Source organism: Prosopis cineraria, unplaced genomic scaffold (assembly GCF_029017545.1).
Source record: "Prosopis cineraria cultivar Desert tree isolate PC_DT_omini unplaced genomic scaffold, ASM2901754v1 PC2, whole genome shotgun sequence".
Taxonomy (NCBI): Eukaryota; Viridiplantae; Streptophyta; class Magnoliopsida; order Fabales; family Fabaceae; genus Prosopis; species Prosopis cineraria.
In genome coordinates, this window is record NW_026555333.1 from 47703149 (window position 1) to 47731135 (window position 27987).

Below are 27987 nucleotides of genomic sequence, written 5' to 3' on the forward strand. Positions count from 1 at the left end.
AAGAAGAGGAGAGTGGGGAGGGGGAGAGAGAGAGCTAAGGAGGAATGAGATCGGTAGATAGATGAGAGAGAGTACTTTTATATTATATAAAATTATAAAAATGTGGGACCTATTATTTAATATTATATAATAAAATATATTAAAAAATTTACATGTAAGGGCACGTAACAAGAAAATAACATTAGGAGCAAGAGGAAGCAAAATTTCATATAGAAAAATAAAATTGAACCATAATTAAGTTTAAAATATTCATAGGCTATTTGGGTAAAATTAAAAAGTATAAATCTTAAAAATTAGCTCCCCAAAATTTTCCAGATAAATGCTAAAATTAATTTGCAACCCATTTTTTTAAAAATATTGAAACATAAATGTCATTAAATCAATTTTTATAGGACTTGATTTTCAATTTCATACCTTTTTTTATGATACAACAAAAAATATACCACTGTCATGTTTTACTTAGGAAATTTAATAATAAAAATATGAAAAAAAAATTGAATTTTAGTTTAGCCTTTGTCAAGACCATATGTGTGTTTGGTTCTCAAATTAAATCTAACAAAAACACATTTGGAGAATCTAACTACTTGTTGAATTTGGCCAAAATACATCCCAAATATAATTTGAATGTGCTTTTGAAAGTTATCCAAACAGCCCCGTACATATCACTTCAGCTGGAATCGCCCCGGTGCATGAAAATGTCAGCAAATGAGTACCAGTTTAAAGACTTGAAAATTCAGCAAGAAAAAATAAATTACCCAAAAATTTTCAGAAATATGCAAGCATAATAGCTTATCCATATGCTCAACACAAACACCAATAACAAAGGAGGGAAAGCACGGGAAAAGGAAAAGTGCAAAGAACACAACCTTGCACGTTAATGGAAATTAGATGGGATACTTCTGTTTCTCAACTGGAACAAATTATCAGAGTTCAGATGGCCATAGTAAAAAGGAGAAGCAGGGACGGAAAAGGCAAGAGAAAACGGCAAAACTTACACTACACGTTATTGGAAATTAGATAGTGTATAGGAATACTTTTGTTACTCATCTCAAGCACAAGATATCAGAATAGTGATCTTCCCTGCTCGTTCTCCCACTCAGGTGGACTTGGCTAACTGGGTGCGAATTAGTTTGGCAGCAGTAACCATATGAGTAAGAGCAGGCTTAACCTCTGTGTATTTGCGTGTCTTAAGGCCACAATCTGGGTTGACCCACAGAATGTGGCTCTCAAGGACAGCAAGCATCTTAGTGATTCGGTCAGCGATCTCCTCCATGGGCGGGATCCTCGGAGAGTGAATATCATAAACTCCAGGACCAATGCCAGCACCGTATTTAACTCCCTCTCGGAACACAGAGAGTAGTTTCTCATCTGATCTGGAGTTCTCAATGGTGATCACATCAGCATCCATGTCTATGATAGAGTGGATGATGTCATTGAAGTTTGAGTAGCACATGTGAGTGTGTACCTGGCCAACATCAGAATATATTTTTAAAAAAATCCCCATCTTCTAGCATTATCAATGAAAAAACTTTACACTTTTATACTGGAACCATCCTAACCTAATTAGGATTCATTTCTAGCATTCTTTTGACTGAAAATCAATATATCACCATTATATAACAAAATTTATAAGAAACCACACTATTCATAAGTCATTAATAGTGGGACTTACACGGAACCACATCTAATTACCTGTAAAAGAAAAGGCTAGTGTAAAACTGGTTTTAAAGGTGTAAATTTGTAACGACAAGGGCAAGAGAAAGAAAACTGAACCTGGGTAGTGTCCTTAACACCAACGTTTGTAATCCTAAATGAGTGAACGGCCCAGTTTAGATAGAATGCCTCCTCAGACTTCCTTAGAGGCAAGCCTTCTCTGAGAGCAGCCTCATCAATCTGGATGACAGTAATACCAGCTTTCTCAAGGTCTTCGACCTCATCCTTCATGGCCAAAGCAATTTGGTAGCAGGTCTCATGTCTAATAACAATAGGAATAAGTCAAACGTGACTGAATATCCTATGGAATGATTTCTTCAAATTTGAAGGGCATATCTTCATACCTGGGTTGGTCATCTCTAACAAAAGACCAGTTCAGAATTGTAACAGGGCCAGTAAGCATTCCCTTCATAGGCCGTTTAGTCATACTTTGAGCCATTGAAGACCAGAAGACAGTCATAGGCTTGGGACGGCTCACGTCACCATAGATGATGGGTGGCTTGACACAGCGAGATCCATAGGATTGCACCCATCCATTAGCAGTGAAAGCAAAACCAGATAATTGTTCTCCAAAGTACTCAACCATATCATTCCTCTAAATGGCAAACACTTTAATAAGTTATCATTTGTACTAGATTTCACACTAAAATGTCTTCATTAAAATTCAAAAGATGACACAATTCTGCTCCTCACCTCCGGCTCTCCATGCACCAAGACATCAATATCCAGTTCTTCCTGCAGTTTGACGACTTTGTTGATTTCCTCCTTAATAAAATTGACATATTCTTCCTCAGATATCCTAATAGAAAAAATGGTTTACCAGGTTGTAAGATCTAATAGCAAAAATCCTCAAATTCAGAAGGCAAAAGGAGACAAAAAGCCAGAAAGCTCACTTGCTGGCCTTAAACTCACGACGGATCCTTCTGAGATCTGCATGCTGAGGGAAAGAACCAATAGTGGTAGTTGGAAGAATAGGAAGATTCAGTTTCTTCTGTTGAGCATCCAACCTTGCAATCACACTTGTGGCCCTCCGGTGATCAGAACCCTTCAAAGCAGCAGCCTAAGCAAAGAAAAAATAACAATTTAGGAATACATTTACAAGATACGGGTCATGAAAAACAGTAATACAAAATTCATGATCCTCGAGAAGGCTTACAGCCTTTTGGACAGCCTCATTTGTCACCCTTGGGGAGGACTTCCTTGAAGCCAAAGCAGCAGCATTAGCAGAGAAGAAAGCCTGCAAAATTACGAAAAATATCATACATCCCATTGAACAAAAAGACTTTATTTCAAATTGCAGGAACGTTTTCTCCTTTTCTGGTTGCAAAAATGCAGGAACTTTAGATAGAGAGAAAAAATTCCAAGTAGAAGCCAAAACCTTGTAGGAATGTCAGATTTTTGAGTTCAACGGTAGTTTATTGTCATCAAACATTTAATTATGCAAAGGAACATAATTCTGGCAAAGAAATTGTACCTCATCCTTTTGTCCAGACAAAGCCTTGGCCAAGGCATTTACTTCAACTACTTTTTGTGCTGCAAATGCAAGCCAAGACTTGATCTCTTGGTCCATCTTCGTCTCATTCACCAGATCAACCGCAGTGTGAAGAAGAGAACAAGATGTAGAGACCACTATGCGGTCTGCAGAAAATGACAGCGCACATTTTAGATTCAAGTGTCATAGTAATCAACAACTAATGTAATCAATAATATATACCCTTTCCAACAATGCCCTCAATAGCTTGCAAGGAACTCAGAGAAGATGCAAGGTTATTGGCCCATATATTCCTTCCATCAACTACACCAGCAAAAAGAAATTTTCCAGTAGGGAATCCTTCCTTGATCAAATTTAGGGTCTTTGCTCCACGAACAAGGTCAAACCCATATGCAGTAACGCCCTTCAAAGAGGTTAGTGTTCTGTATGCTTCAGCAGTAAGATCAGCAAAGTATGTTTCTATTAGGACATTTAGACCAGATAAAGATGATTCCAACTCTGCAAAGGCATGAGTAAATGCTTGTAGGTGGTGAGTATCAAGATCCTTCACAAGGGTGGGTTCATCAAACTGGATCCACGTAGCACCAGCTGCCTTCAGTTCAGCCACAACCTCCCTTCAATAATTACAAAAGTAAAATTGGGCAATTGCCATATGTAACAAGTCAATTGTCATTAAAATTAATAAAGAGCTAAAGTCATACTTGTAGACTGGAATGATCTTGTCGATAAGGGAAATAAGAGAAAACGATTTATCAACACCCTTTGCTGGTTTTGACAGCAACAGAAAGGACACAGGTCCAACTAGCACTGGTATGGTATCAATTCCTAGCTGCAAGGTAGGAAGTACAAACATCAATGAATGAAAAAAAATGATTCAAAAATGATCATTTTCTTCTTCTTACAACTTAAAACCATTTTTTCTGATAAGTTAGCATAATCAGGTGATGGAAGGGGAAAAAATTCGAGGGTGCAGATTTCTTTAGCATAAAAACCAGCTCTATCATCTTAAACTTGTTTTATCCTTAGCTATTTTACTCCCCCATGCAATGCACCAGGAGCATTAAAATTAACAGCAATTAAATGTCAAGCAAGTACTCATTTGATATTATTACTAAGATTAATAATAATACTCAATTATTGACAGATTATTTATAGGATTATGAATACAAGACAAATTTAAAAGGAGTCTTCATTTTTTCTCTCTATAGTACCATTATCTTACATTAAAAATATATTACATCACCCAATTTGATCATTTATGACTACGAATACAATAAATCCATTAATTTAAATAACTCTAATAAATACCTTGCTTTATGCAACCCATTCATAAAAGAAAATAATTTTAAAAAATTTAATTGCTAATTACTATAAGCTTGACTATTAATTTTATCACAAACAAAACAAATAGATCACTGGAAGTAAAGAATAAGTAAACTCACAGCTTTAGCCTCTTTGTATTCGTTCACTGCCTTGTGTGAAGCATAGGAGAATGTAACATCTGGACCCAATTCAGGGACAATGTAGTGGCTGCACCATAAGTAGTTATAGTTACATTACAATTCTCACAGAAAAAAGCATTTCAACATTTATTATGGGTAATGATAATTAGATAAATCATTCAAGTATAAGATAAGTGGATCTGAAAGCATTCAAGTCGCATCCTCTACACTTGACACAAGAAAAGGTGATAAAATTCATATGTGAAAATCGTCATAAATTTATATTATATATCATTCTATAGTTGTTTAAAACGTCCACAATAATTAGTTTAATTCTGCATCTAAATCTCCAAGATATTTCAAATTTCAATAACAACAAACATATAACCTTTTCAATTTCATTTTATCCACATTAAGGGAAAGAAAAGGAATACAGGCACCAAAATTGGAAGCCCAAAAACACCACCTATGATCAATATCAATGATAATGAATAGGGAGGAAAATGCACTTACTAGTTGGTGTCAAACCACTTGGTCATTTCCATAGCAGGTACAATGGCATTCCCTCGTGCCATGGAGAAATAAATATCAAAGCCAATCTCACCACCATTCCAATTATATCTAGGAGGAACAGCCCCAAGCATGGCAGTGGTGTCCAATACTTGATCATAGTACGAGAAAGTGTTGCTTGGAATATACTTGATTCCCACATCAGCCATCTGCTTCCAGATGGCTACCCTAAGGTCTGTGGCAACTTTTTGCAGTTCCTCAGCACTACTCTTTCCATCCCAGAATGATTCCAAGGCAAACTTAAGTTCTCTCTTGGGTCCCATGCGGGGATAACCAACAATGTGAGAAGCCATTGCTCTGTAACGGAAAATGAACCATTTGAATGCATCATTCAGTCAACTCAAATATGTTTAAGAATGGCATCTTTTACAAGTCCAATTAATCAGAAAACAAGGGGGAATAATAAGCCTTTTCTAGTTTCCTTCTCTTAAAAATACATGTCCGATAAATGCAAGGAGAAGATTTATCGGTTAAATAATTTTTTTTTCCTTTTATAATGTTTATTTAAGTTGGATTTTGACGTCAACATTCAAGAATACGTAATACAGAGGCAGATGTGATGTTTGTAATCTAAATAAAATATCCTTCACTAAAGGTTATCTCAACTTTCTGCTATCAGCAAGTTATAATTACAAAAGGTAAAATTCAGAATAGTTAAACAGACAACAAAGAATAAGGTAACACCAAAAAAACCCAGGATTGCAACCTACAAAGTCACAACTTCGTTTCAGATTTGCCAATCATTGCATGCTTGCCGAATTCAGAAGAATTCCACATGCATATGTGGATTCCAACTACGACAACAGGGCAAAAAAAATAGTCATATATCTTAGAATACATTCAAGGACAGTGGGCCTCAAAGAGATACTTTGCAGCTCCGAGGATGAGTGCAGAAACTTATTTTCTGAGCTGTGGGTATAAGTTCAAAGAAAGGGGGAATTCAACAACCTGAACAGAAATGGGTAGGACAGACAAGCCTGAATATCAATCCAGACCTACCTCAGAAGATCGAACCTGTGAAAAGCTTACCTGTCTAAAGAGAAGATTGCCTAGTAGAGCAACTCTTCAGGTAATTTTCAGACGCGAGACAAGGAAAGTATTAGCAACTCAAAGCATCAAACAATTTTCAGAAAGCATGAACGATCAAATTTGCAATAGCAAACAGCAAAAACAAATCGAGTACGCAAAAAGCCACTCAATGGTACAGATCGAGTTTGAGTACAAAGATTTCAATCTGGAAAGCAGAAAAATAAAATCACAAAAATTGAAATGTGACACAAGAAGTTAACGGAAAGAGAAGATACCTCGAAGTAGCACGAACAGTGAAGCGAAGAAATGAGCAACGATTGGCAGCAAAAGACTGTGACCGTAGTGATAGCGTGAACGGCGCAAATGTCTGAACGAGGACAACGTTCATTTATACTGCTATCCTCTTTCGTGACCCTGTCGAGCAATATCTCTATAAAAAAAATATAATAACAATGAGATTACGCGACCTTCTCGTCTTCGCCTTTCGGGAAAAAAAAAAAATTAATATATATTCCATCGATTTAAAATATAAATACTTTTCACAATAATTTATATGCTAATAAAATTTTAAAAGAATTGTTAGTAAATTTCTTCTTTAATCAAAATTGTACTAAATGAACAAAAAAAAAAAGATGCAAGCAAATAAACTTAAGGTGTACTGTTGAATTAAGGGAGATGGAAATGGAATTGGTGATTTTTTTAGTTTGTTTGATACAATGAAAGCTAATTTTATGTGAAAATCATTTCCATAAAAAATGATGGATTTGATTTCGATAATTAAACATCAGTTTTACAATTCTATCTTTCATCCCCATCTATATCTCCAATTCCTTGACCATTGTGCCCCTCCACTTCGAGAGTCCATTGCGGCCTAAGAAGAGCCAATATAGGTGACAAAGAGAAGGCCAGTGAGAAGACCTTCAACCTTGACTAGTTAGCTAGTCGATCTCCGTCCTCTTCTCACTATCACTCATCCAGATTTCCACTTCTCTGTCTCGATCCCTATGCCTTCACTCTTCATAGTGAAATGAACTAGAGAAGACAGCAACGACAATGGTGATGATGGCATTTAGCATCTCGACAGCAACAACCTCTTTGATTTGATTTTAGTTGATTTCTTCCCTACATATTTTTGTTCTTCCTAGGTTGATTTTTGTTCGATTTTGCACATGGATGGGTTTTTTTTTTGTTTTAAGGGTATTTTAGTTTCGAGGCGCTTGAATAGGAGATAGTGAACTCCATTAATGGCGAAAGCGACGATAACCTCCTCGGCCATGATGATGAAAGACAATGGCAATCTCCTTAGTGTCGACAATGAGAGATGACAGCAACCTCCTCAGCAACGGCAATGAAATGATGGCGACCTCATCAATGACAAGGTGCTTTGTCTTCTTCCCTTCCCTAACAACCATTGCCATCTTCGCCTTTGTTTCACCACCTCTTCTTCACGATTTCTTCTTCAGATCTCGAGATTCCAACTTTAATTTCTCTAGATATTTGATTCTTCTTCATCTTCTCTACCTTGTTTTAGATCCATTTTCTAATTGTGTCATTTTTTAGATTTGCTTTGTTCTGTTGAATAGTTTGGTTGCTATCACCGATGGGGTGGTTGCCGTTGATGGTGGAGGCAGGAGTGTGTTTTGTGTGTAGTTTTTTTTATTAATCATTTACATTATACCAAATGGGACATTAGAGTGAAAGCAGATAGGTTTGAAATTTCTAACTATATAATGTAGAACGAAAAGGGAAAAAGGAAGAAGAGAATGTAGAAAAAAGAGAGAAGGAGTGGAGGGAATATATAAAGGAGAGAAAAATTTAAAAGAAATACAAAATAATAATAATTCTTATTCAATCAAAATTACATACAAATCAAATGAGTTGAAGTATTAGACCTCAACCTAATCCTATAATTAAATGCATAAAGATTTTGGAAATTTTGAAATTAAATAAAAAGATAATAAAAAATACTAAAAGATAACAATACTTTAAATATTACAACAATTAAAAAAATATTTTTAATTAATAAAATATTATAATAAAATATTTTTAATCTTTCAATCTTTTCAAATTTGCATTATGTTTAATTATTTTTTTTCTTTTTCTTCTCATCACTATATACTTACAGCCTTAGTTTATCTGCTTGCACCTTGTTTCTCTCGTCCTCCAGCATAGTTTCCGTCCCAATGAAGGACTTACTAGCAATTTTTCATAAAATCTTTATTTTCATGAAAAATATATATATATATATATATATATTATTTTCCTTTTTCATCTTTAGTTTTAATTAATGTATGATGAGTTTATTTTTATTTTTTAATTGCCATAGATAAGAAGGAGATATGAAAAAAGATATGAAAGTTATAGAAGCATCAACAATAAAAATATAAAGAAAATGAAAAATTTGAAATGCCTAAAATTTTAAATGATTAGGATGTAGAGATAATTTAAAATTACAAAGGAATAATATTAAGAATGAATTTTGTCATAAATTTTTATGTATTAAAATGAGAAATCTATCTAGTTTAAATCTAAATCTCATGAATTCAAACACACAATTAGTGTTATTTGATTTCTCTCCTAGCGTTTCCATTCCCTTGTGTGAGCAGGTCGATGGAGGCCTTGTTGAGTTTGCTCTGACAGTGGGTTTCCCCCTTCCCTCATCTCGGAGGGCTCTTCTCACATTCAGTAAGTCGTGTTCCTTCGACCCATGACAAGTGCGTGCGGGTGGTGGGCTCAATGATGTGGTTTGGTGTGGGTGTTGGTTAGGGGGTGTGTGTGGAGGAAATCAGGATGATATGGTGATGAATTAGGACTGGATCAAGAAATCAGGATATGCAAATCGAATGATGATCTCAGCGGACTTAATGCGGGGAGAATGTGGAGGTTCCTTAAGTGCTCTGGAAGGAAAAACGATCTTTGATGGGTGCGCCAAATGTAATATTGACTAAATCTATATTGAGGCTCTAGAATAATGGATCTTTAGGTGGAGTAAGGGTTCAGAAGGTTGGATTTCAGGTACAGTAGACTGGTCTCGGGTTTAATTAAATGATGAAATCGGATTCCTCGCTAGGCATGATGAAGATGATCTATGTGTGGCAGGGGATGAGACTAGGGTTGTTTTGGAATGGAGTATTTAGGAATCACTTCATTAAGATCAGTGTATCCATTCACTCAAAGCCATGATCTCATTCCCTGGTGGTATAATTTCTTAGTTTCCATTTACTTTGTATTCTTTGTGAACCTAATTTGGAATTGTACTATTGATATGGATTATTGGTAGATGGCTTTTGGTTGCTTGGTGTGTTTGTTGGTTTCATTTTGGAGGTGGGCTGTTGGAAATGGCTTTCTTGGTTTACCCTTATTTGCTTGGTATGTAATAGCTTTTGATCCCTACTATTGGAGCCCTTTGTTCTTACGTGGCGGTGTATCTGCGGTTGCTTTTTTAGATAGGGGAAATACTAATAATCTGGTCTAGCTCCTTCGCAGTTGTAGTTTGGCTAATCCACTTAATTATATTGGTGGAAAAATTAATGATGACTTGAGGTGGGCTCCACCTACATATTAGCTGCATATTTTTGTTTTTTTTTTTAAAAAGAGTTCTACCAAATTTGGAAGGTTTGTTCCTCGACTGGTGCTTGCTATGTTCAGTGCTATTTTTTGTTTAGAAGGGACTTCCTTAACTCCAGTAGATTCTATTAATCTCGGCAAAGTTCTTGGCTCTTGTTATGAGTAGATTCCGAGACATCATAGAGCAGCTGTTGTTTGATGTGTTCAAGCTATTCTTGGGGAAAAGTGCATGAAAGATTGGATATTACAACTAATATTTTCAGAATTAGACCAGACATTAAATCAAAAAAGTCAACAGTTCACGGTTCGTATGGTTCAACCGATTGGACCAATGATTCAACCAGTGACGTAATAATTAAATTAAAAACATTATATATGTATATAATAATTTAAATATATGAAATACATATGAAATTGCTATTTCACTTAAAAAAATTAGTCATTTTTTTAAAAAAATTTGATAAAAAATTTTTAAACATTCTGGTTTTTTAAAACCAGATCTGGTTCCCGACTTAATTTCGATTCCTGATCCGACCGCCAATTTGAAACGACTCAAATTGACTCAACTCTTAAAACGGTTTTTTCTTTTGAACCAGACCGGAAACCAGACCGATCGACGGTCCGACCAGTTCGACCGTCCGAATCCGGTTCGGTTTTCAAAATAATGATTACAACCTCATTCTCCTTTGATTAAAATCCTAACAATTATTTTGTCCTCTATATAGCTGACTTGCTGTCCCTGTTTTTTTTTTTTCTCCTTTTAGTTTTCTTTTCATTTGGATGTTGGTTGTTCTTTTGGTTGTTGTTGGTGGCTTGCTGCTACTCTATTACTGTTTCTGGTTTTTTGGTGCCAGTTTGAATGAACATTTTTCCTTGTTGTCAAAAAAAATTAAAAGCACGCAGGCACGCGCGCAAGCGCGCAGTGTTTTGAATTGGTCTTGGAAAAGCACTACTGTTCAGGCAAAGCAAAACTATTTAGGCAATTTCATTGGATAATGATCTGACATTGAATCGGCTGTCATTGTTTAACCATTTTCGTACGAATGGTCCATTCAACCGATTGCGAGATGAAGGGGGAGGCGTGGTATGATTTCGACGTGTAGTTTCATCATTGTCAAACGTAAAGGATTGGTTCCTAAAAGCTCGTCAAAATTTCTTGTCCTCGTCTTGTTCTTGGTTTTTTTCCCCCCATATTGTTTTGTTCTTTAGTTTCCGCGGCTTATCAAAAATTAATAATAATTGGCAAAAAATACAAATATAATAATATATTAAATATAATAATGGTAATAAATTCCTTTTGATAAATCGATTTTTAATTATAATTATAAGGGATTGAATAATATGATTTTAAATAGTAATTTAGAATTGTTATTTAATAATTTAATCGATAGCAAGGCAAGCCTTTAATTCAGTCAAACTTTTAATTAAAAAATTGTTAAACTACAATTACGAAAATATAGGATTCAAAAAGTTTGTGACTTGGCTGGAAGGAAGGATTGACTAAAACTTATAAAATAAATTATACTTTCTTCATTTTAAATTATAAAATACTTTTAAATAATATTTAACTTCTCAAAATATAAGATATTTTGATAAAAATAAAGTTTTATTAATGATACTTTTTTAATATTATTTTTTTCATACATTATCTCTCTTCAATATTATTTTATCAATGGAGTATTAAATGAAGGGCATTTTTAAAAATTTATATTTTTATCTTCAAAAAGTAAATTTATAAAGTGTATTTAATGAGTTTTATTGGTATGTAAGAATTTATCTAGAAGTATCTTATAATTTAGGACGAAAGAAATATTATATTATTATTAATATATAAAATTGCGATACAATAATATAGTTATAGAATTAATTTTATTATCCTATTTAAGCTTAACATCCAATAATTTTGAATTAAATCACATAATTACTCAAATAATTAGACCAAAAAAAAAACAAAACAAAACTACATTGCTATTTGCTAGAAAGTACTATTCACAAATCAAACCATATAATTTACGCTTCTTACAGAATTCCTATTAATAAATAATAGATAGTATATAAAAAATATAATATTATATCGATAAAACATGCTTATTCTTTTTTTTTTTAAAGGATAATCATCTACAAATTTTATGTCCAACAACTTGCAAATGCAAAAATATATCAAAACAGAGGTAATTTCAGCTTGCGCAAACTTCACATCAAATAAAGGGTTCTTTATTTTTTTATATAAACCTGGATATCCTTGTTTTCGGCACAATATATGGAATAAATAATAGTTTTAGAATTTAAATTTTCCTAATTGATAGAGGTTCAGGTTCTTTTTTCTTTTTTCTTTTTGGTTACATCCAATAACATAGTTATAGAATAAATTTTATTATCCTATTCAAGTTTAAATAATTTAGTGTTAAATCACATAACAACTCAAATAATTAAACATGAATAGTAAAATTGCATTGTTTAAAAATAAAGGGAGAATTACAACTAAGTCTCACATAGAAAAGTTAATTATTGTAATGTTCATTAACAACTAAACTAAATTACATCAACAGTTGGTTGTGTTGTCAATGTATTTTAATTCAATGATTAATGAACCTTATAGTAATTATTTTTTTATATGAAATTTTAATATAATTCTCTCAAAAATAAATCTAATACCATGGATCAACTTGTGGCTTGCAACAAGTTATAGATTTGGCATGACTAGTTGGCATAACTTGAATCCTGCACAAATTATAATTTTGTCAACTTGCATAGTTCACAGTGGGTTGGTGGTTAGTGGGCCAACCCACCAATAAAAAAAAATATTTTTATACTTCTTTAAATTTTAAAAGACTATAAATTTATCTTTTTTTATAAATTTTTTACAGTAAAAAAATTATATATTCCCACTAAAAATTAATTATTCAAATAACAATAAAAGTCATTCTAATTAAGCCATATTTATATTACCAATTAAATATAAATTAATTTAATTTTATAATCATTTCGTTCTCTAATCTTTTACATGATTGACCAGTATTATACATATATGAATTAATAAAAATGATTTATCTATTCCTTTTTTCTTTTCATCCTATTTTGACATTTTTGATAGAAAATTGATGCCCTTGTTTAAAATAACAATTATTTTTTAAAAAAATCATGATGATTTAATTCTTACCATTAAGTTACCAATTATAATACATTCAGTTTATATCACATAAACTTTTCGATCTCTATATCTATTTTTTACCCTTTTATGTTCAAATTAAGATAATAGTATAATATATATTTAGCACTTCACAAATATATTTAATTTTTTAAATGAAAATGATAACTAAACTTTTTTATTTGCTAGCTTATATAGTACTATTTTGTGAATAAAATAATCTGAATAAGCTATTATATGAATGAAACAAAGGATAATAAAAAAATTTATTCAATCTTATCTTAATCACATTCGGATTATATTATATCACCACTTAAATATATGAGCGGTATGTTTTTATTATTTTCTATCATAATTTAAACTTGAATTAAATAAATATAAAATGTCAAGTATTTAAACTATAATTCTATGCATGTTTATTCTGAATGCTTCACTTTAAATTTAATCTTATTTGTTTATTTTTTGTCTTCCTTTTTCAATATAAATAGGCTAACCTATCAACCTACTTGTTGAATTTAAATTTAATTTATGAGGAGTGGGCCAAAATCACCTTACATTTAATTAAATCTATTTTTTCCAACCTAACTTGCCGATTTTTTGCAGGTTGAGCCCACACTGGCTCTACTTGAAAAGTGGCATTAACAAATAAAACCAAATAATTAAGCCAAAAATTCTTATCTGTATCAAAAACACCACTTATTTATAGCCTATCTAATTAAAATATCACAATTTGTTATTTTAATCATAGTTGACAATTCCTTAATTTATGTTGTGTTATTTTAAAATATTTGGATGCAGAAGAGATGAGAGAATTAATGATTAATAAATTGATTAAAAAAATTTTTAATTTGAAAATTACATGTCTAAAATAAATAATATAAAATCAAAACAGCTAGCTGGGATTAAAATAAAATGAGTTGTTATATTTAAATTGGCCAGTGTACATATGATATAAAAGAAATTTTTATATGGACTTGGAACATCATGACATCTATACTCTATTTAATAAAAATATATCATGTTGCTCCAATTCAATCAGGTAAAATATTAGGCATCATTATTTTTAATAACTTTATTTTAAAAATAGAGTGTATTTTTTAAGTTTTTCCTTTCTCTCTTTTAATTTCTTTTCTTTTCTTTCTCTATTATTATCAATGAAAAAATAAATTTATATTTATAATTATATGATATAATATATTTTTTATTAATTAGATATGGATGAAGGATGCATCACGTCATTGTAAAAAATTTTCATGACATGATATATTAGACCTACTTAAACATTTCTTAGGGTGTATTTGGTTAAGGAGTTTTGGAGAGACGGAAAGGATTCCTCTCATTTGATTAAAAAATTTTGAAGGGGAGCTAATTTTTTTAACTATTTTGTCCTTATCTATTTTTTAACATTTTATGTGTATCCATAGCTTAAAAAAAAAAAAACCTCTCCTTCATATCAAATTGTTCTTCGCTCCTAGACCTTGATTGACCTCATTGAATTTTTTTTTTAAATTTTAATTTATCATATTTTATTATATATTTAAGGGAGTTATTTATTTTTATAAAAAATTGGTATTATTATAATTATTTGTTTAATTTTTTTATTCACATATTGACAATGTAATAGGATGAGAGTGAATTTTTAAGAAATCATGTAATTTAAATTAAGATGTAAAATAATTTTTTACAAGAAACAATTAAAAAAAATTTTAAACTAATATTTAAAGATATAATAGTAAATTAGTTATTACCTTCCCTCCTAAATCAAATAAAGGATCATTAAAAACTCCTCCCCACTCCAACAAAATTAAATAAAATAATATTAAAACTATCACCTCCCCTCCCCTCATCTTGAACCAAACACACCCTAAACATTTGTTGTTACTAAGTAAATTATAATTGAAAGATTGTCACTTGAAATTGGACCATAACCTAAAAATCCTGCCGAAAACCCTTGAATGCATGCTACGTTTAATTCGGATTCTCCATGTCAAAGCGAGCATGCTATGCTACTCTATTAGATATAAATATTTAAAAAGTGTTAGTCTAATCTATTTTCATTTTTTATTTTTTCTACATTACAGTAATATGGTGGTTCGAAATGGTAAGTTTGGCTTTATAGTCATTGTAGGTGCCCACCAACCTCGCCATCTGGTGTCAGCTTAAAATTTTTGGCGTTGGACGTGTATAATATTTTCTCTTATCCTTTTCGTAAGTCATATTCTAATTTTTTTTTATATAAATAATTTTTTATACAATTCCAAAAATATAATCCAACAAATTCTAAAAGAAAATGTAAGATTTCAATTTCTAAAAAAATCTTTTCACACATCAAATTACTCTTTTTAAATATAACGATAAAATTAAAAAATAATTTATTTTTTAAAATAATTTTATTATTTTAACTATTTCACTTTAGTTTTAATAAGTTAGTTAGAAGTGACTTATAAAAAAATTTAAAGTATACATTTATATATATATATATAATCTATGTTTATAATTCAAATTTCAAGTGTACTAAGATAGGATTTAAAAATATTTTTTAGAATTGAACTAAACATTAAACTTATAATTTGACAAGTCATAATTAAATTAATATATTATAATTTTACGTCAAATTCTTTTAATTAAAAAATAAACATTAGTAATAAAATATTATAAAAATTAAAATTAGAGACAATAGATAATATAATAAAAAGATAATACATATTATCAAAGCGAATATATGATTATATATATATATATAAATGTTTAGAATACAACAATATGTAGAATATAAAATATGGCATTTTCAAAGAGGGTACTTAATACGTAAGCAATCACGTTCTTATCTTCTCGTGGGAAGTGGTAACAGATTATTATTTTGTCTTTGAAATTTACGTTTACAATGTGGGGAAGTGCAGCTCGCTAAGCGCATCATTGACACGTGATAGGAAGAAGGTCTTCTCACCGATGATGTTATTGTTAACTTCTGTGATCAGCTAATCATGCACTTTGTGTGCTTTAGTGATTATTGCAATCATGGATTCGTGCTGGTGTCCAGTATGCTTAGTGCCTAGTTACTGAGCTATCGAGCCACTATTTTCCTTTACTCCCGTGATGCCATGTGCCCATGTTGTTTGAGTTTATTCTTTTTAGAAGTAAGGATTACGAGCCTTAAACTTAATTATAAATTAATTTTATTTTTTAATTTTAAAAGTTTTTTTTTATCATCTTGTTATTTTCTTATACTAGTTAATTATTAATAAATCTCACATTACATCTTTAAATATTTTTTTATTACAAAATTTTTGGATTGGGAGTATTTACTGACTCCTTGAATAAAAGTTGAAGAACAAAAATAACTTTTAATTTTATAAAAAATATTAAAAAATGAGATCTACCAATGACAAACAAATATATTAAGTGTTTTTAATGTTATGGTAATAAAAAAAATAAAATTAAAAAATAAAATTAATTTATAATTAATTTAAGGATTTTTAGTGACTTTCTTGATAAAGCTGAGGGATAGAAATAAAATTATCTCTGTTCTCTTGTCCTTGTTCTCTGTACAGGAAGAAATCATTTAACTTTAAGGAGCTGCCGCAATTTATGATGTGGTGAAATAGCTCTTTATTAAAAATAGTGTTCTTGGATACGATTCCAATGGCATGTTCCATCACTGCTGCCAACAATTGTTTTCTTCAATTCTTTTTTTTTAAATTTCCCATACTGTCCTTTATTTTCTGTCGTAAATTTACCTTCTTGACCCATGATTAGGAAGTTTGTATTGTGATATCTCTCTCTCTCTGTTTTAAGAAAAAATATAATTTTTAGTCTTTATATCAGATTTTATTTTTAACCCTTATAATTTTTTCAGTATTTTCATTCCAAACAGTTTTCAAAATATTAGGTGGCTTTTATTTTTTAAATTATTATATTTTTTATCGAGGACTGAAAATATTAAAAAAAATTATAAAAATTAAAGTAAAATTTGATAAAATTATAAAGTTTAAAGATTATATTTTCTCTGTTTTCTAATCCTGTAAACACGCTAGTGCCAAGTTCTCCGTACTTGTAAAATGATGCAGGTTGGATCTCATTTGCTTTCTTTCTTTTAGTCAGAGATCTCACTGCTTTTCAGAAGAACATAAAGGATTACTAATTAAATACATTTAGAAGTGGATAAATTTTTCTAAACATGCTAGCTTTTCCTTCTTCTCTCATGCTTATGCTTTAATTTTTATTCAATTTTGGTATATGTCTCAAACAAACTATTCAATTCAGGTTGAGCTGATTGAATCAGTCGTTATAGTTTGGTTTTGATTTCATCTACTTGGACAAAAAAATAAAGAGATTTTTTTAATACAATTATTTAGTATTCATTAGTCATTATCAGTCATAATTATATATTTTCAAGTAAAGGTAAGTGTAATCAAGTTATTTTCCCTCGAATCAACTACTCTAGGCAGGAAAAAAAAAAAATCAAAAGTTGTGCTTTTAAATAAGAGTATTATATTTTATATCAATCTTTTATTCTTATAATTATAATTATAATATGTAGTCAAGCATCGTTCTACTATTTCTTATACTAATCCTTCTCCAATTAGTGATGGTGATCTTATCAACGTTCCTATTTCTGCTGAAATTGATTTCCCTAAAGACTGGTTTCGTTCTGGGTCTAAGATGACAAGTATTGATATCTCTTCTTCCACTGAGGGCTCTAGTGGCTGGCCTTAATTAGCTACCTAAGAGCCGTGAGTCTACTTTCTTGGAACTGCCAAGGAATTGGAACACCCCTGACAGTCAAAAACCTCAAGGAGGTTGTTTTCGAAAATAAGCCTGTGATAGTTTTTCTTATGGAACTGAACAACGAGCAGATAAACTTGAAAGGGTTCGACGGCAATGCAGTTTGACCTCAACTTGGTATGTTTCCTCTAATGGTCTTTCTAGGGGATTAGCTCTCTGGTGGAGTAATGATATCATGATCCAAATTTTATTCTCTTGTAAGAACTATATTCATACTTGTGTTACTTCATCCTCTTGGGAAGTTCCTGAATTGATTAAGTTTATATGTAGTCCCCTGTGGAAGCAGATAGGAAAATAATATGGCCTGACATTAGCAACTGGATGCGTAGTATAATTGTTCCATGGCTATGTCTAGGAGATTTCAATGATTTTCTCTCACTCCTTAAGAAATATGGTGGTAACCCCCAAGCTGTTAGTAGAATTTTGAACTTTCAAATGTTTGCTGCATCTTGTGAATTAGTTGATCTAGAATCTAAAGGCTCAAGATTTATGTGGTGTAACCAAAGGTTGGAAGAGGAAAGAGTCAAAGAGCAAATAGATCAGGCAATGGCTGACCCAGCTTTTCGTGAAAATTTCCCTAAGGCTCTCTCTGTTCACACTGACTCTGTAGCTTCTGATCATCACTTCTTATTGGTGTGCCTTTGCTATCAAGACTAGAAAACTCCTTGCACTTTCAAGTATGAAATCAACTGGGCTACACGTCCAAACTTCAAGAAGGTTGTCAAAAAATCATAGTTCCTTAAGGAGCCTTAAGCCGAATTAATTGCACCCCAATTTATAAGTTGCACAAAGAGATGTAGTACGGAGCTTATGGCCTGAAGCAGGAAAGCTTTTCCAAATAATAAGAAAGAAATAGATCATATTCTCCTCCAAATAGGAAAAGTCAAAGAAGAGTATTTTAATGAGGAAAGCAGAATTATGGTACAGCACTTTACTAATAAACTGGAGCGACCATGAAAGTTGGAGGAAACCTACTGGTGGAAACATTCTAGAGTTAACTGGATTTCTAGAGGTGACCTCAACACTTGGTTCTTTCATACTTCCACTCTCACTAGAAGGTAACAGAACCAAGTTGTAAAACTCAAAGATGACTCAGGTCAGTGGATCGAATCTGAAGCTGATATCGTCCATTTAATCTATGGTTTTTATGAAGAATTATTCTCTAGTAGCAATACCAAAGATCTTGACTTGGTCTTTACCTATGTGAATCCTTGTGTTTCAGATTCTCAAAATGTCTGGCTTACGTCCCCAATCACAAAGGAAAAACTAAAACAAGCCACTTTCCAGTTAGGTGCTTCAAAGGCACGAGGGCCAGATGGTTTTAATGGGCATTTTTATCAATCTGCTTGGGATGAGGTCAGCAATTCACTACTCAAACTAGTCAATAACTTTCTGTTTAAGAGTGAAGACCTGGGTATTTTAAATGAATAAAATCTTGTGCTGATCCCAAAAATTGAAAGACCTGAAAGAGGTTCTCAATTCCACCCAATAAGCCTATGCAACTTTGCTCTTAAAGTAATTTCTAAGATTCTGGCTAATCATTTCAAGAGTATTTTGGACCATTGTGTTTCTGCCCATCAAAGAGCTTTTGTTCCAGGCCGTCTTATACATGACAATATTATCCTAGTTTATGAAATTTTCTACTTTTTGAAACTCAAGAAGACTGGTGATGATTACTACTTTGCCTTTAAAATGGATGCGAATAAGGCTTTTGATAGACTTGAGTGGCATCTTATAGAAGTTGTCCTCGTAAAAATGGGCTTTTGTGCAACTTGGGTTTATTGGATTATGAAATGCGTCAAATGCTTAGCCTTTAATATTTTGATCTCTGGTAAACCTATTGCCAAATTTGTGCCTGAAAGGGGTGTTAGGCAAGGAGACCTCTTTTCCCTTTACTTATTTATTATTGTTAGTGAACTATTATCTCTAATGATAGGTAAGCATGCTGATTTGGGTGATCCTACTGGTATTAAAATTATTGATGAATGCCCTATGCTTACTCATTGCTTATTCACTGATGATGCAATTCTTTTCCTGCATGCTAATCGAAAGAATTGTAGTGTCATCAAAGAGCTCCTTCAATCCTATTGCAATGCTTTTGGCCAAAGAATCAATTACGACAAGTTATCTCTCTTTTTCTCAACTAATTCCCCCTCAATGATCAAAGAGGAGGTGTACTCTTTCCTACATGTGACTGCAGTAGAGAACCCAGGACCTTATCTTGGTCTCCTGATTCTATGGGGAAGATCAAAAGTGGCTGCTCTTACTTATATCCAAGATAGAATTGGACAAAATGTATATAGGTGGAAAAGTAAGTTTCTCACCTTTACTGGGTATGAAATTATAATTAAGTCTGTTATTAATGCCATCACTATTTTTCCCATGACTTACTTTAAGTTCCCCAAATGAACTTGTATGGAGTTGAATAGTTTAGTAGCAAACTTTTATTGGGTTCTGGACCTGTTCTAAAATTGGGAAATATTTCCCTAAGCTTGGTTACAGATTGGAGTACTTAAGAGCCCACACTCCTCCCATCACAAATCCATCCACCTTTATTACTTTCCCTAATGCCCTTTGGAAATCTATTTGGCATCTTCATATTCATCCTAAAATAAAACATTTCCTGTGGCATGCCCTTACTCGTTCTTTTGCCACTAAAGATGCTCTTTACTCCAGAAAATGTGCCTCTAACCCCCTTTGTCCTATTTGAAGGGTTGCACCTGAAACTATACAGCACATGCTATTGTTGTGTGAATGAGCCAAAAAAGTATGGTATGGTTCGGCTCTGACAATCATTATAAACCCCTATCCAATTTCATCTTTTGAGATTTGGTGTACAAAATTTTTATTGGATGAGCCTCTTATAAAGGACTATGACAAAGTTAATATAGCTTGCCTCTGCTGGAATATTTGGAAAACCAGTTCTGCCTCTGTTTTCAATGCTGGTGCAATTGATTCTTATAAGGTTCTACAAACTACTTATGCTGCAATTCAGGAATTTTGGGCCTCAAGCTAAAAGATTCCAGAAAGTGCCCTACTCCTGTTGTATCTAATACTAGATAGTCGCCACTTGCACAAGATATCATGAAAATTAATTGTGATAAAGCTTTCTCTTCAGCCTCAGGTAAAGTTGCAATTGGCATCGTCTATAGATCCCACTCTGGGGATTATCTTAAAGGTTAGAATGAACAAGTTCAAGTTGACTCAAGCTTCATGGCTGAATTACTAGCATGTGCCAAGGCTATAAATATTGCTAATAATTTTCCTGACCATCATGTTATGGTGGAATTGGATTGTCTAGAATTGTTTATTGCCCTTATTAGTCACAATGCTTCAAGTTGTGCTTGGCCTTATCATGGGATACTTTCTGATCTTTTTGTTGCCTTAGGATCTCAGCCTCCTCTCTCTCTCTCTCGTTTCTGAAACAAGATGGAAACACTACAGCCAACTGAATGGCTGGCTCCTCTCTAAAGGGTGTGATCTCAGGCGGTTGGCTTCTCCATCCCCCACTCCCTCTAATTAATATCCTGCAACGAGATTCTGTGGCATATGGTGAGGAAATTCAGCAATCTGGACAGGGAAGGCATTGGCTGATTGTCTTTCTTTTAGTTTGTTTTGTTTAGGTCTTTGCCATGCTTTTGGCTTATGACTTTTATGCTTTTTCGCTTTGTTTTCGTCCATAGTCAAACTCTTGCTTTGATTCTTGATGAATGAATCTTCTCTTTGGTAAAAAAATAAAAATAATAATTATAATATGTAGTCAGATGGATATATCAGAATTTGGAAGAAAAAATTAAGATAAAGGGTTCTCTATATTTATTGGCAAGAAGAAAAGTATATGAAAAAAAAATACTATAATATTTGCAGATTCAAAGATGAGGAACTTATGTAACAGCTAAAAAGATAAAATATATGAAGTGATGGAAACAAGACGTGGATTGCAATAAATCAAGACGTGGATTGCAATAAAGTGTATTTTGTTTGAGATTTTAAAATAAAAGATAAAATACTTGACTTGAAAATTACATTCCGGGTAATGATTTTTGTTTTCATCTTTCTCTCAGTAGGTGGATAGTTGAGAATCTTTATATCAAAGTCTCCAAGGTGCACATTTAGGATTGCATAATCGTGCACTTGTTTGTTTTTCTATAAGCTTGATCACGAGTAACACTTCAATTTTTCATAATCAAATTTCTAGTTTTTCTATTGTAGTTGGAGAGTGGTGTAGGATTAAGAATATTCATTTTGAATAAGGTTGAGAATTTACTTCCAACAAGTTTAGATAAACATTAATTTTAGAAAACTTTTGCTTTTTGATAGAGAGTAAGGTGTTCTAAAATGACCAGGAGCTCAACAACAATGTTTGGATGAAAATCAAAATATTTGTTGACACCTTTAATCCAGTTCTCATATGTAAGGATTGGATATTTAACTTTTTATATTTGAGAAAGATTTTTGAAAACTTTAAGAAGTTAGTTAAAGTTGTCTAGTTTTTTAAATTTTTTTAAATTCCTTTTAAAAAACTCTTGAAAATTCTTTTTCTCAACTTAATGTAGGGAAGCTTTTGAGATGTGTTTTTAAAATATGGCCTCTCCTTATTTTTTTATATGACTGTAAGGCCCATAACTTTTACATAAAAACAAATTGTATGTAATTTTTTGATATATCAAATTAATAAAAGTTTGGTTTCCAACAATTTTTTTTTTAAAAATATTGTAACAAGACATCATTAATCATGTCAAGTTTTAATATTAATATTATTGAATTATTTATATAATTTTTGTTCAATTCGTCAAACTTTACATTTTTTATCCTTATTATTTAATATTAATGAATGTTGAATTATTTATTACATAAATTTTTTTGGTACTAAACTTTATATTTTTTATTTTTATTATTTAACATATTAAATTTTGTGTTATGTTAATTTTTTTTACATTTTTAAACATTTTTAATATATTAAATTTGTATAAAAATGGTAAATTATCATAAATTAATGTTCTTTTTGATTATTGCATATTCAAAAGCCCAAATTATCATTAATCTAACTAACTTTCAATTTAACAAACTGATTTTTAAAAATATTTATTCAAATAAAAATTTTATTATAACAATTGATTTTCATTAAATTGATTTTTGTCAAATAAATTTTGAGTAAATGAATTTTTAACAAATTGAAAACTAAACACACATTTAATCTTATTGCACTATCAGCATTTAATTTCACCTAGTCAACTTGGGGATTCCAATTAGAATGCAAGTCCTTTTATCTTGAAGATAATATATTTATCTTGGCTCTAATGTTGAGATCACTTATAGTGTTTTAGGTACTCGATCGTGAAGCAAGATCTCTTTCTCTACTGAAAAAAAACCTCTTTATTTTTTTGCATAAACTAGTGCACATGTTTCAAAAGAATATGAGCCAAAAGTTTTTGCCAAAAGATGCCCCAGGTTCTAGAATTTCCCACTTCTTTTTCCCACTTCACTCTCAACGTTATGAGAAAAAAGTGTAGTTTGGAATACTTAACAAATCTAATTTAGACTTATTGAGACTTGAAAATAGTCCAAAAGAATATGTTGAGAGGACTTGGAAGAGTTGCAGCTTCAACATGTCCTTTAATCAAATACAGAAGCCATTAGTATTGGTAAATTATACCAGCAAGCAATTCCATGTAACCTTTCAAAGAAAGGTTTTCCGTTTCTCTCATGTTTTTGTGCGTGTTTTGGTGATGGTATTATATATGGTTTTTGCCCATGCTAATTTTTTACCTATAGTAACTACAAGGACTATAAAAAAGCTCAAACTAATTTAATTAAGCTGGGTTAAAATTTAAAATTCTATTAGGTGAAAGCTCTATTAATTCCAAGAATTGGGTGGAAGATCTTTATAGTTATTTTTTTGTTTAACACTTGGCAAAAAAATGACACAATTTTACATGATTAAAAAAGAGAAAAAATAATAATTGGTTCTTATAATTTATTGAGTTTTACTTTTAGTCTATATAATTTTTTTCAATATTTTTAATTTTTATAGTTTCAACAAGATCATGTAATGTTTATTTCTTAAGTCCTTAATGAATAATGATACTAGATTGTAGAGATTATAATGACTGAAAATATTGAAAATAAATTATAAAAATTATAAAAAAACTGAATAAAAATATAGGGGTTAATAATTGTGTTTTCTCATTAAAAATTGATCATATAGGAATTAATTTTAAATATAACTAAAAATAATTGAAAATTAGATAAAATCATAATTTTGCAAAACTATATCCAAACAACTCTGTTATATACTAAAATCAATTACAAATTATTTTTTTTAAAAAAATTATAAGTCTAAAACTATCAATTTCTTAAAACTATCAAATATTACATGTTAAAACTTAAGACACCCAAATTCTTTTGAAAAAAATTTATTTAAAACCCTTTAATAATATTTATTAGACCCCACCTAATGGGATAAAGGCTTATTGTTGTTGTTGTTGTAATAATATTTATTGAAAAAAAAGGCTTGTTAAATTTTAAAAATTCACTTCAAACTAAAGGCATTGAAGGAAAATTAAAATATAGAGTAAAATTATCTTATTGTTCCTCATCCCTTTTAATTCTTTACTGAAGTTGTTCATTGACTTACGTAAAATTGTTTACTTCACTCTATAAAGTTGTTTAATAATGATGCAAACAACTCTTATAAATTAATGAATAATTTATTTTACTATAGTTATAATATTTGAAATAAAGTCAAGATTTAATAATGATATAAATAATTTTTATAGGTTAATAAATAACTTCATGTAGATTAATGGATAATTTCATGTAGAAAAATACACAACTCTTTTTTTACCATAATTAAAACATTTAAAATAAAATTAAGATTATAAACAGTACAAATAACTCTTATAAGTTAATAAATAATTTTATATAAATAAATGAATAATTTTAATAGAAAATCAATGGGGATGAGGGGCCATAGTATAATTTTACTTTGTATTTTAATTTTACTTTAGTAACTCTAATTTGAAGTAAATTTTCAGAGTTTAACGGGTGTATCTGTGGCATGGGGAGTTTTTCGAATTCTTTAAGAATTGGATTTAAAAAAAAAAAAAAACTTTGCAAGACTCTCGACTAGACGCCGCTCTGGTTTTTCCTGTGTTTCTGCCCTAGAACCCGCAAATTCTTTCATTCGCCTCTGCTCGTGTCTGTGTCGTGAGTGTGACCTTGCCGGAATCCTGTTCTTCTCTTGTGTCCGTCGTCATTGTGGGTGTTTGCTGCTTCGTTGTCGTGGCTTCAAGCTTCAAGTTCGTTGTTGTTATTGGCCAAAATCTCTTGTCTTCGCTGCTGCAGGTGGTGTCGTTCTTGTCTCCTCGCTGGAATCCACAACCTTCATTGTCGTTCTTGTTCTCGGCCAAGTCCCTCGTTCATTGGCTTCAAGCTTCATCTTCAGAGTTTAGCTCCTTCGTGCTCTTCAAGATTCTTTTAGAGCTCAACTTCATCTGGTTTGCTCTCTCCCTCCCCACCCCCCCACCCACTCGCTCTCCCACATTTTGCTGATCATTTCTGCTGCAAATTACTCTTCGATGATAATAATTTTACTCTGCCTGATTGCTATTTCGATACTAGTAATTCCATTATATTGTTGAATTTCTGTCTGTAAGCTGGCTCTTAGCTGTTATAAAAATTTTATTCCCTGCAATTTTATGTTTGAACATAGATATATTAGCTTTAGGACCTTACAAAATGCTTTTGTATGCTTGATTTGTCTTGAAACTTGAAATTATTTTATTTTGCGCAAATATTTCTTTTTTCATAGTCAAATAAGATTAATTTTATACATTTTAATTAAATTATATTATTGCCGACTGCAGACCAGAACCTCTACCCCTTAAACCACTACATTGACCGTGACCGGATTTTCAGTGCCAGGCAAGAGGGCAAGAGGAGGGAAAGGAGGGAGGAGGAATCCAAGTCCTGAGTTACCCGATCTCCTAATAAGGCAAATGAACTGCTTATTAGACTTTGATTTGATTTAAGTTTTAGTATTCATTGGTTTTCAGTGTTGTAGTTCTCCGTCTGCTTTAACTTTTCGTTGTTCAAATGTGGATGGTCTTATTGTGCTCAGATTTATACCAAACAGCATCGTTTTGTTGAAGTGGACGTGCAGGGGTATTGGCTTCTGCGTTGCTTGCCGACCATCTCGTCGTCGCAGGCTTCTTGCAATTTGCTGTCGTTTGTACCTCCGCTCTCATCGATATGTCGGTGGTGACTATTGACTATTGACTATTCCGTCTTTCTGTCAGTTTAACTTAACCCTCACTAGTACATCCTTATGGATCCTCAGAATTAGCCACCACCACCTCTCATGCATGGCAAAGAAAGACAAAGCCATTAATCGAGATCTCCTTTGGATAAAAATTTGGTGAAGCAGGTGACAATTCCCACTATTGTTCTTTTCAGTTTCTTGGCTGACAATCTGCGATTTTTCTCTCCTTTTGTCGGAGGAATCTGTCATGGTTTCAAGGTTCACACGGGGGGCATCTCATGAAGCCGAAAATCATATTGAGCTTTCCCTTAGACAAGCGTTTGAATGTCTTGAGCCAAAGTTAAGGCCCCCATTCTCCTTAACAATCCCGAATACTGATGAATACTTGGAGCTTAATCGGGCAATCCTCTGCGGTATTTTGTGCGAACCCCATTTTGCCAAAATCCATATCAAGCACTTGCATGCTATTGTTTCTGATGGGTACGCATTTTTTGTTGATTTGCTTGTCAAAATTGTTCACCAGTTGTACCCAAAGCTTCTTGTGTCAGTGAAAAATCAGTTGATTTGGGTTACCAAGGAAATGTTTGATGTGCTGGCAGTAGGTTTTGATTGTTTGTTGGTGTCCCTTTTGAGGCAAATTGTTGAAGGAGATTTTAGTGATGGAAATTTGTGGTTGTGTTTTGAGCTTGCCAGCTTCTTTCTTGATAAGTGGAATTGCATATTAGATGAAGAACCACTACTTTTGTCAAGTGCTTTGTATGTGTATCTTCGCCTATTAGCTGATCATTATAGGTCAACAAATAATGAAAAGTTAGAGAGTCTAAAGCGATTAGAGATTGATTTATGCGTCAAAATTGTGAGGGAAGAATTCTGTTTATGTTTGAAGATTGGGAGGGATATCGTCTGGTTACTACAAAGTTTGTTCCATGTCCCTGAGTTTAGAGCTATATGGAAGGATTTGGTAATGAATCCATCTGAGTTCAAGACACCAGCATTTACAGATATTTCACAGCTTTACTTCATAAGGACTTCAAGTAGGTATTTTTTACTTCGGATCACTCCTGAAATGGAGTCCTATCTACGGTTTCTGCTAACGCATGTGAAGTTGGGACAGCAAAAGCGCCACCAGATGTGGTTTACAAGGAAGTTTCTCAATGAGCCAAGTAGAGAGACTGTTATAGTTGATTTAGTTCGATTTATATGTTGTGCACACCATCCACCAAATGAGATCATTCAGTCAGATATTGTTCCAAGATGGGCTGTTATTGGTTGGCTTCTGAAATCTTGCAGGAAAAGCTATGTTGAGGCCAATGTAAAACTGGCCTTGTTCTATGATTGGCTCTTTTTCAATGAAAGTGTGGATAACATCATGAACATAGAACCTGCAATGTTATTGATAGTGCACTCTATTCCCAAATACATTGACATGACTCACACTCTTGTTGAATTCTTGTTACATCTTGTGGACAATTATGATGTGGAACATAGAGATATTATAATTAAAGGCGTGTCATCAGCTTTGCAGGCACTTGTCCACAAAGGCGTGATTCACTCAATTGATGTTTTGACCAAGTGTTCTACACTTTCCCCTGTACTAAAAAAAGGCCTAGGAAGGTTATTGTTTAGTGCATAGTAGGTATTTCTAGCAGGCGGCTTCCTGTATACTTTTCCCATAGCCGTCTGAGTTTCTCTAATTGTTTACTTAATCAAACTCATGGAGTCAAAATGATGCAGAAGTATGTGGGAATCAAACAATGACAAATCCGGATTCTTGTAAAATTGAATAGAAAGTTATGCAGCAACTTTGCTTTCAGGAATTGATTTATCTTTTTCCTCTTTGGCATGTCACATATATATAGATGTTAATTGTTGAAGTTAACGAGGCTGACGCAACAATTGAATTTTGCGCGCAGTTCATCATGCTTGATGAGCTCCAAGCTTTGAATTATGCTACTGAAGTTTTCATCTGTGATTATGG

The 27987-nt window shown here is 32.2% G+C and overlaps 3 protein-coding genes across 9 annotated transcripts; 2 read left to right on the top strand and 1 right to left on the bottom strand.

The window, feature by feature from the left end:
• Window positions 1–839: 839 nt before the first annotated feature.
• On the bottom strand, window positions 840–6677 carry LOC129303411 (5-methyltetrahydropteroyltriglutamate--homocysteine methyltransferase-like). Its single transcript, XM_054942700.1, has 12 exons — window positions 6522–6677; window positions 5161–5514; window positions 4648–4735; window positions 3907–4034; window positions 3428–3819; window positions 3188–3351; window positions 2870–2950; window positions 2607–2773; window positions 2407–2512; window positions 2058–2308; window positions 1774–1975; window positions 840–1465 (listed from the first exon to the last, which is right to left on the bottom strand). Exons 1-12 carry the CDS (start codon window positions 6632–6634, stop codon window positions 1097–1099), a joined length of 2415 nt encoding a protein of 804 aa, XP_054798675.1. The 5' UTR covers window positions 6635–6677; the 3' UTR covers window positions 840–1096.
• A 10892-nt stretch (window positions 6678–17569) lies between these two features.
• On the top strand, window positions 17570–21501 carry LOC129302282 (uncharacterized). Of its 5 annotated transcripts, none has more exons than XR_008591235.1 (3): window positions 17570–18842; window positions 18969–19102; window positions 19799–21501. XR_008591235.1 is itself a non-coding variant. In XM_054941050.1 (3 exons), exons 1-3 carry the CDS (start codon window positions 17843–17845, stop codon window positions 20807–20809), a joined length of 348 nt encoding a protein of 115 aa, XP_054797025.1. In that variant the 5' UTR covers window positions 17570–17842; the 3' UTR covers window positions 20810–21501. The 5 variants fall into 5 exon arrangements, 3 of the variants coding, with proteins under 3 accessions (XP_054797025.1, XP_054797026.1, XP_054797027.1); XR_008591236.1 differs by having other exon boundaries at window positions 17570–17863; XM_054941050.1 differs by lacking the exon at window positions 18969–19102 and having other exon boundaries at window positions 17570–17863; window positions 19799–20057; window positions 20742–21501.
• Window positions 21502–24851: 3350 nt separating this feature from the next.
• On the top strand, window positions 24852–27822 carry LOC129303933 (uncharacterized). Of its 3 annotated transcripts, none has more exons than XM_054943526.1 (3): window positions 24852–25245; window positions 25615–26422; window positions 26533–27822. In XM_054943526.1, the coding sequence occupies exons 2-3, from the start codon at window positions 26387–26389 to the stop codon at window positions 27640–27642; spliced, it is 1146 nt and encodes a 381-aa protein (XP_054799501.1). In that variant the 5' UTR covers window positions 24852–25245; window positions 25615–26386; the 3' UTR covers window positions 27643–27822. The 3 variants fall into 3 exon arrangements, with proteins under 3 accessions (XP_054799501.1, XP_054799500.1, XP_054799499.1); XM_054943525.1 differs by having other exon boundaries at window positions 25615–26005; window positions 26088–27822; XM_054943524.1 differs by having other exon boundaries at window positions 25667–27822.
• The last annotated feature ends 165 nt before the right edge of the window (window positions 27823–27987 follow it).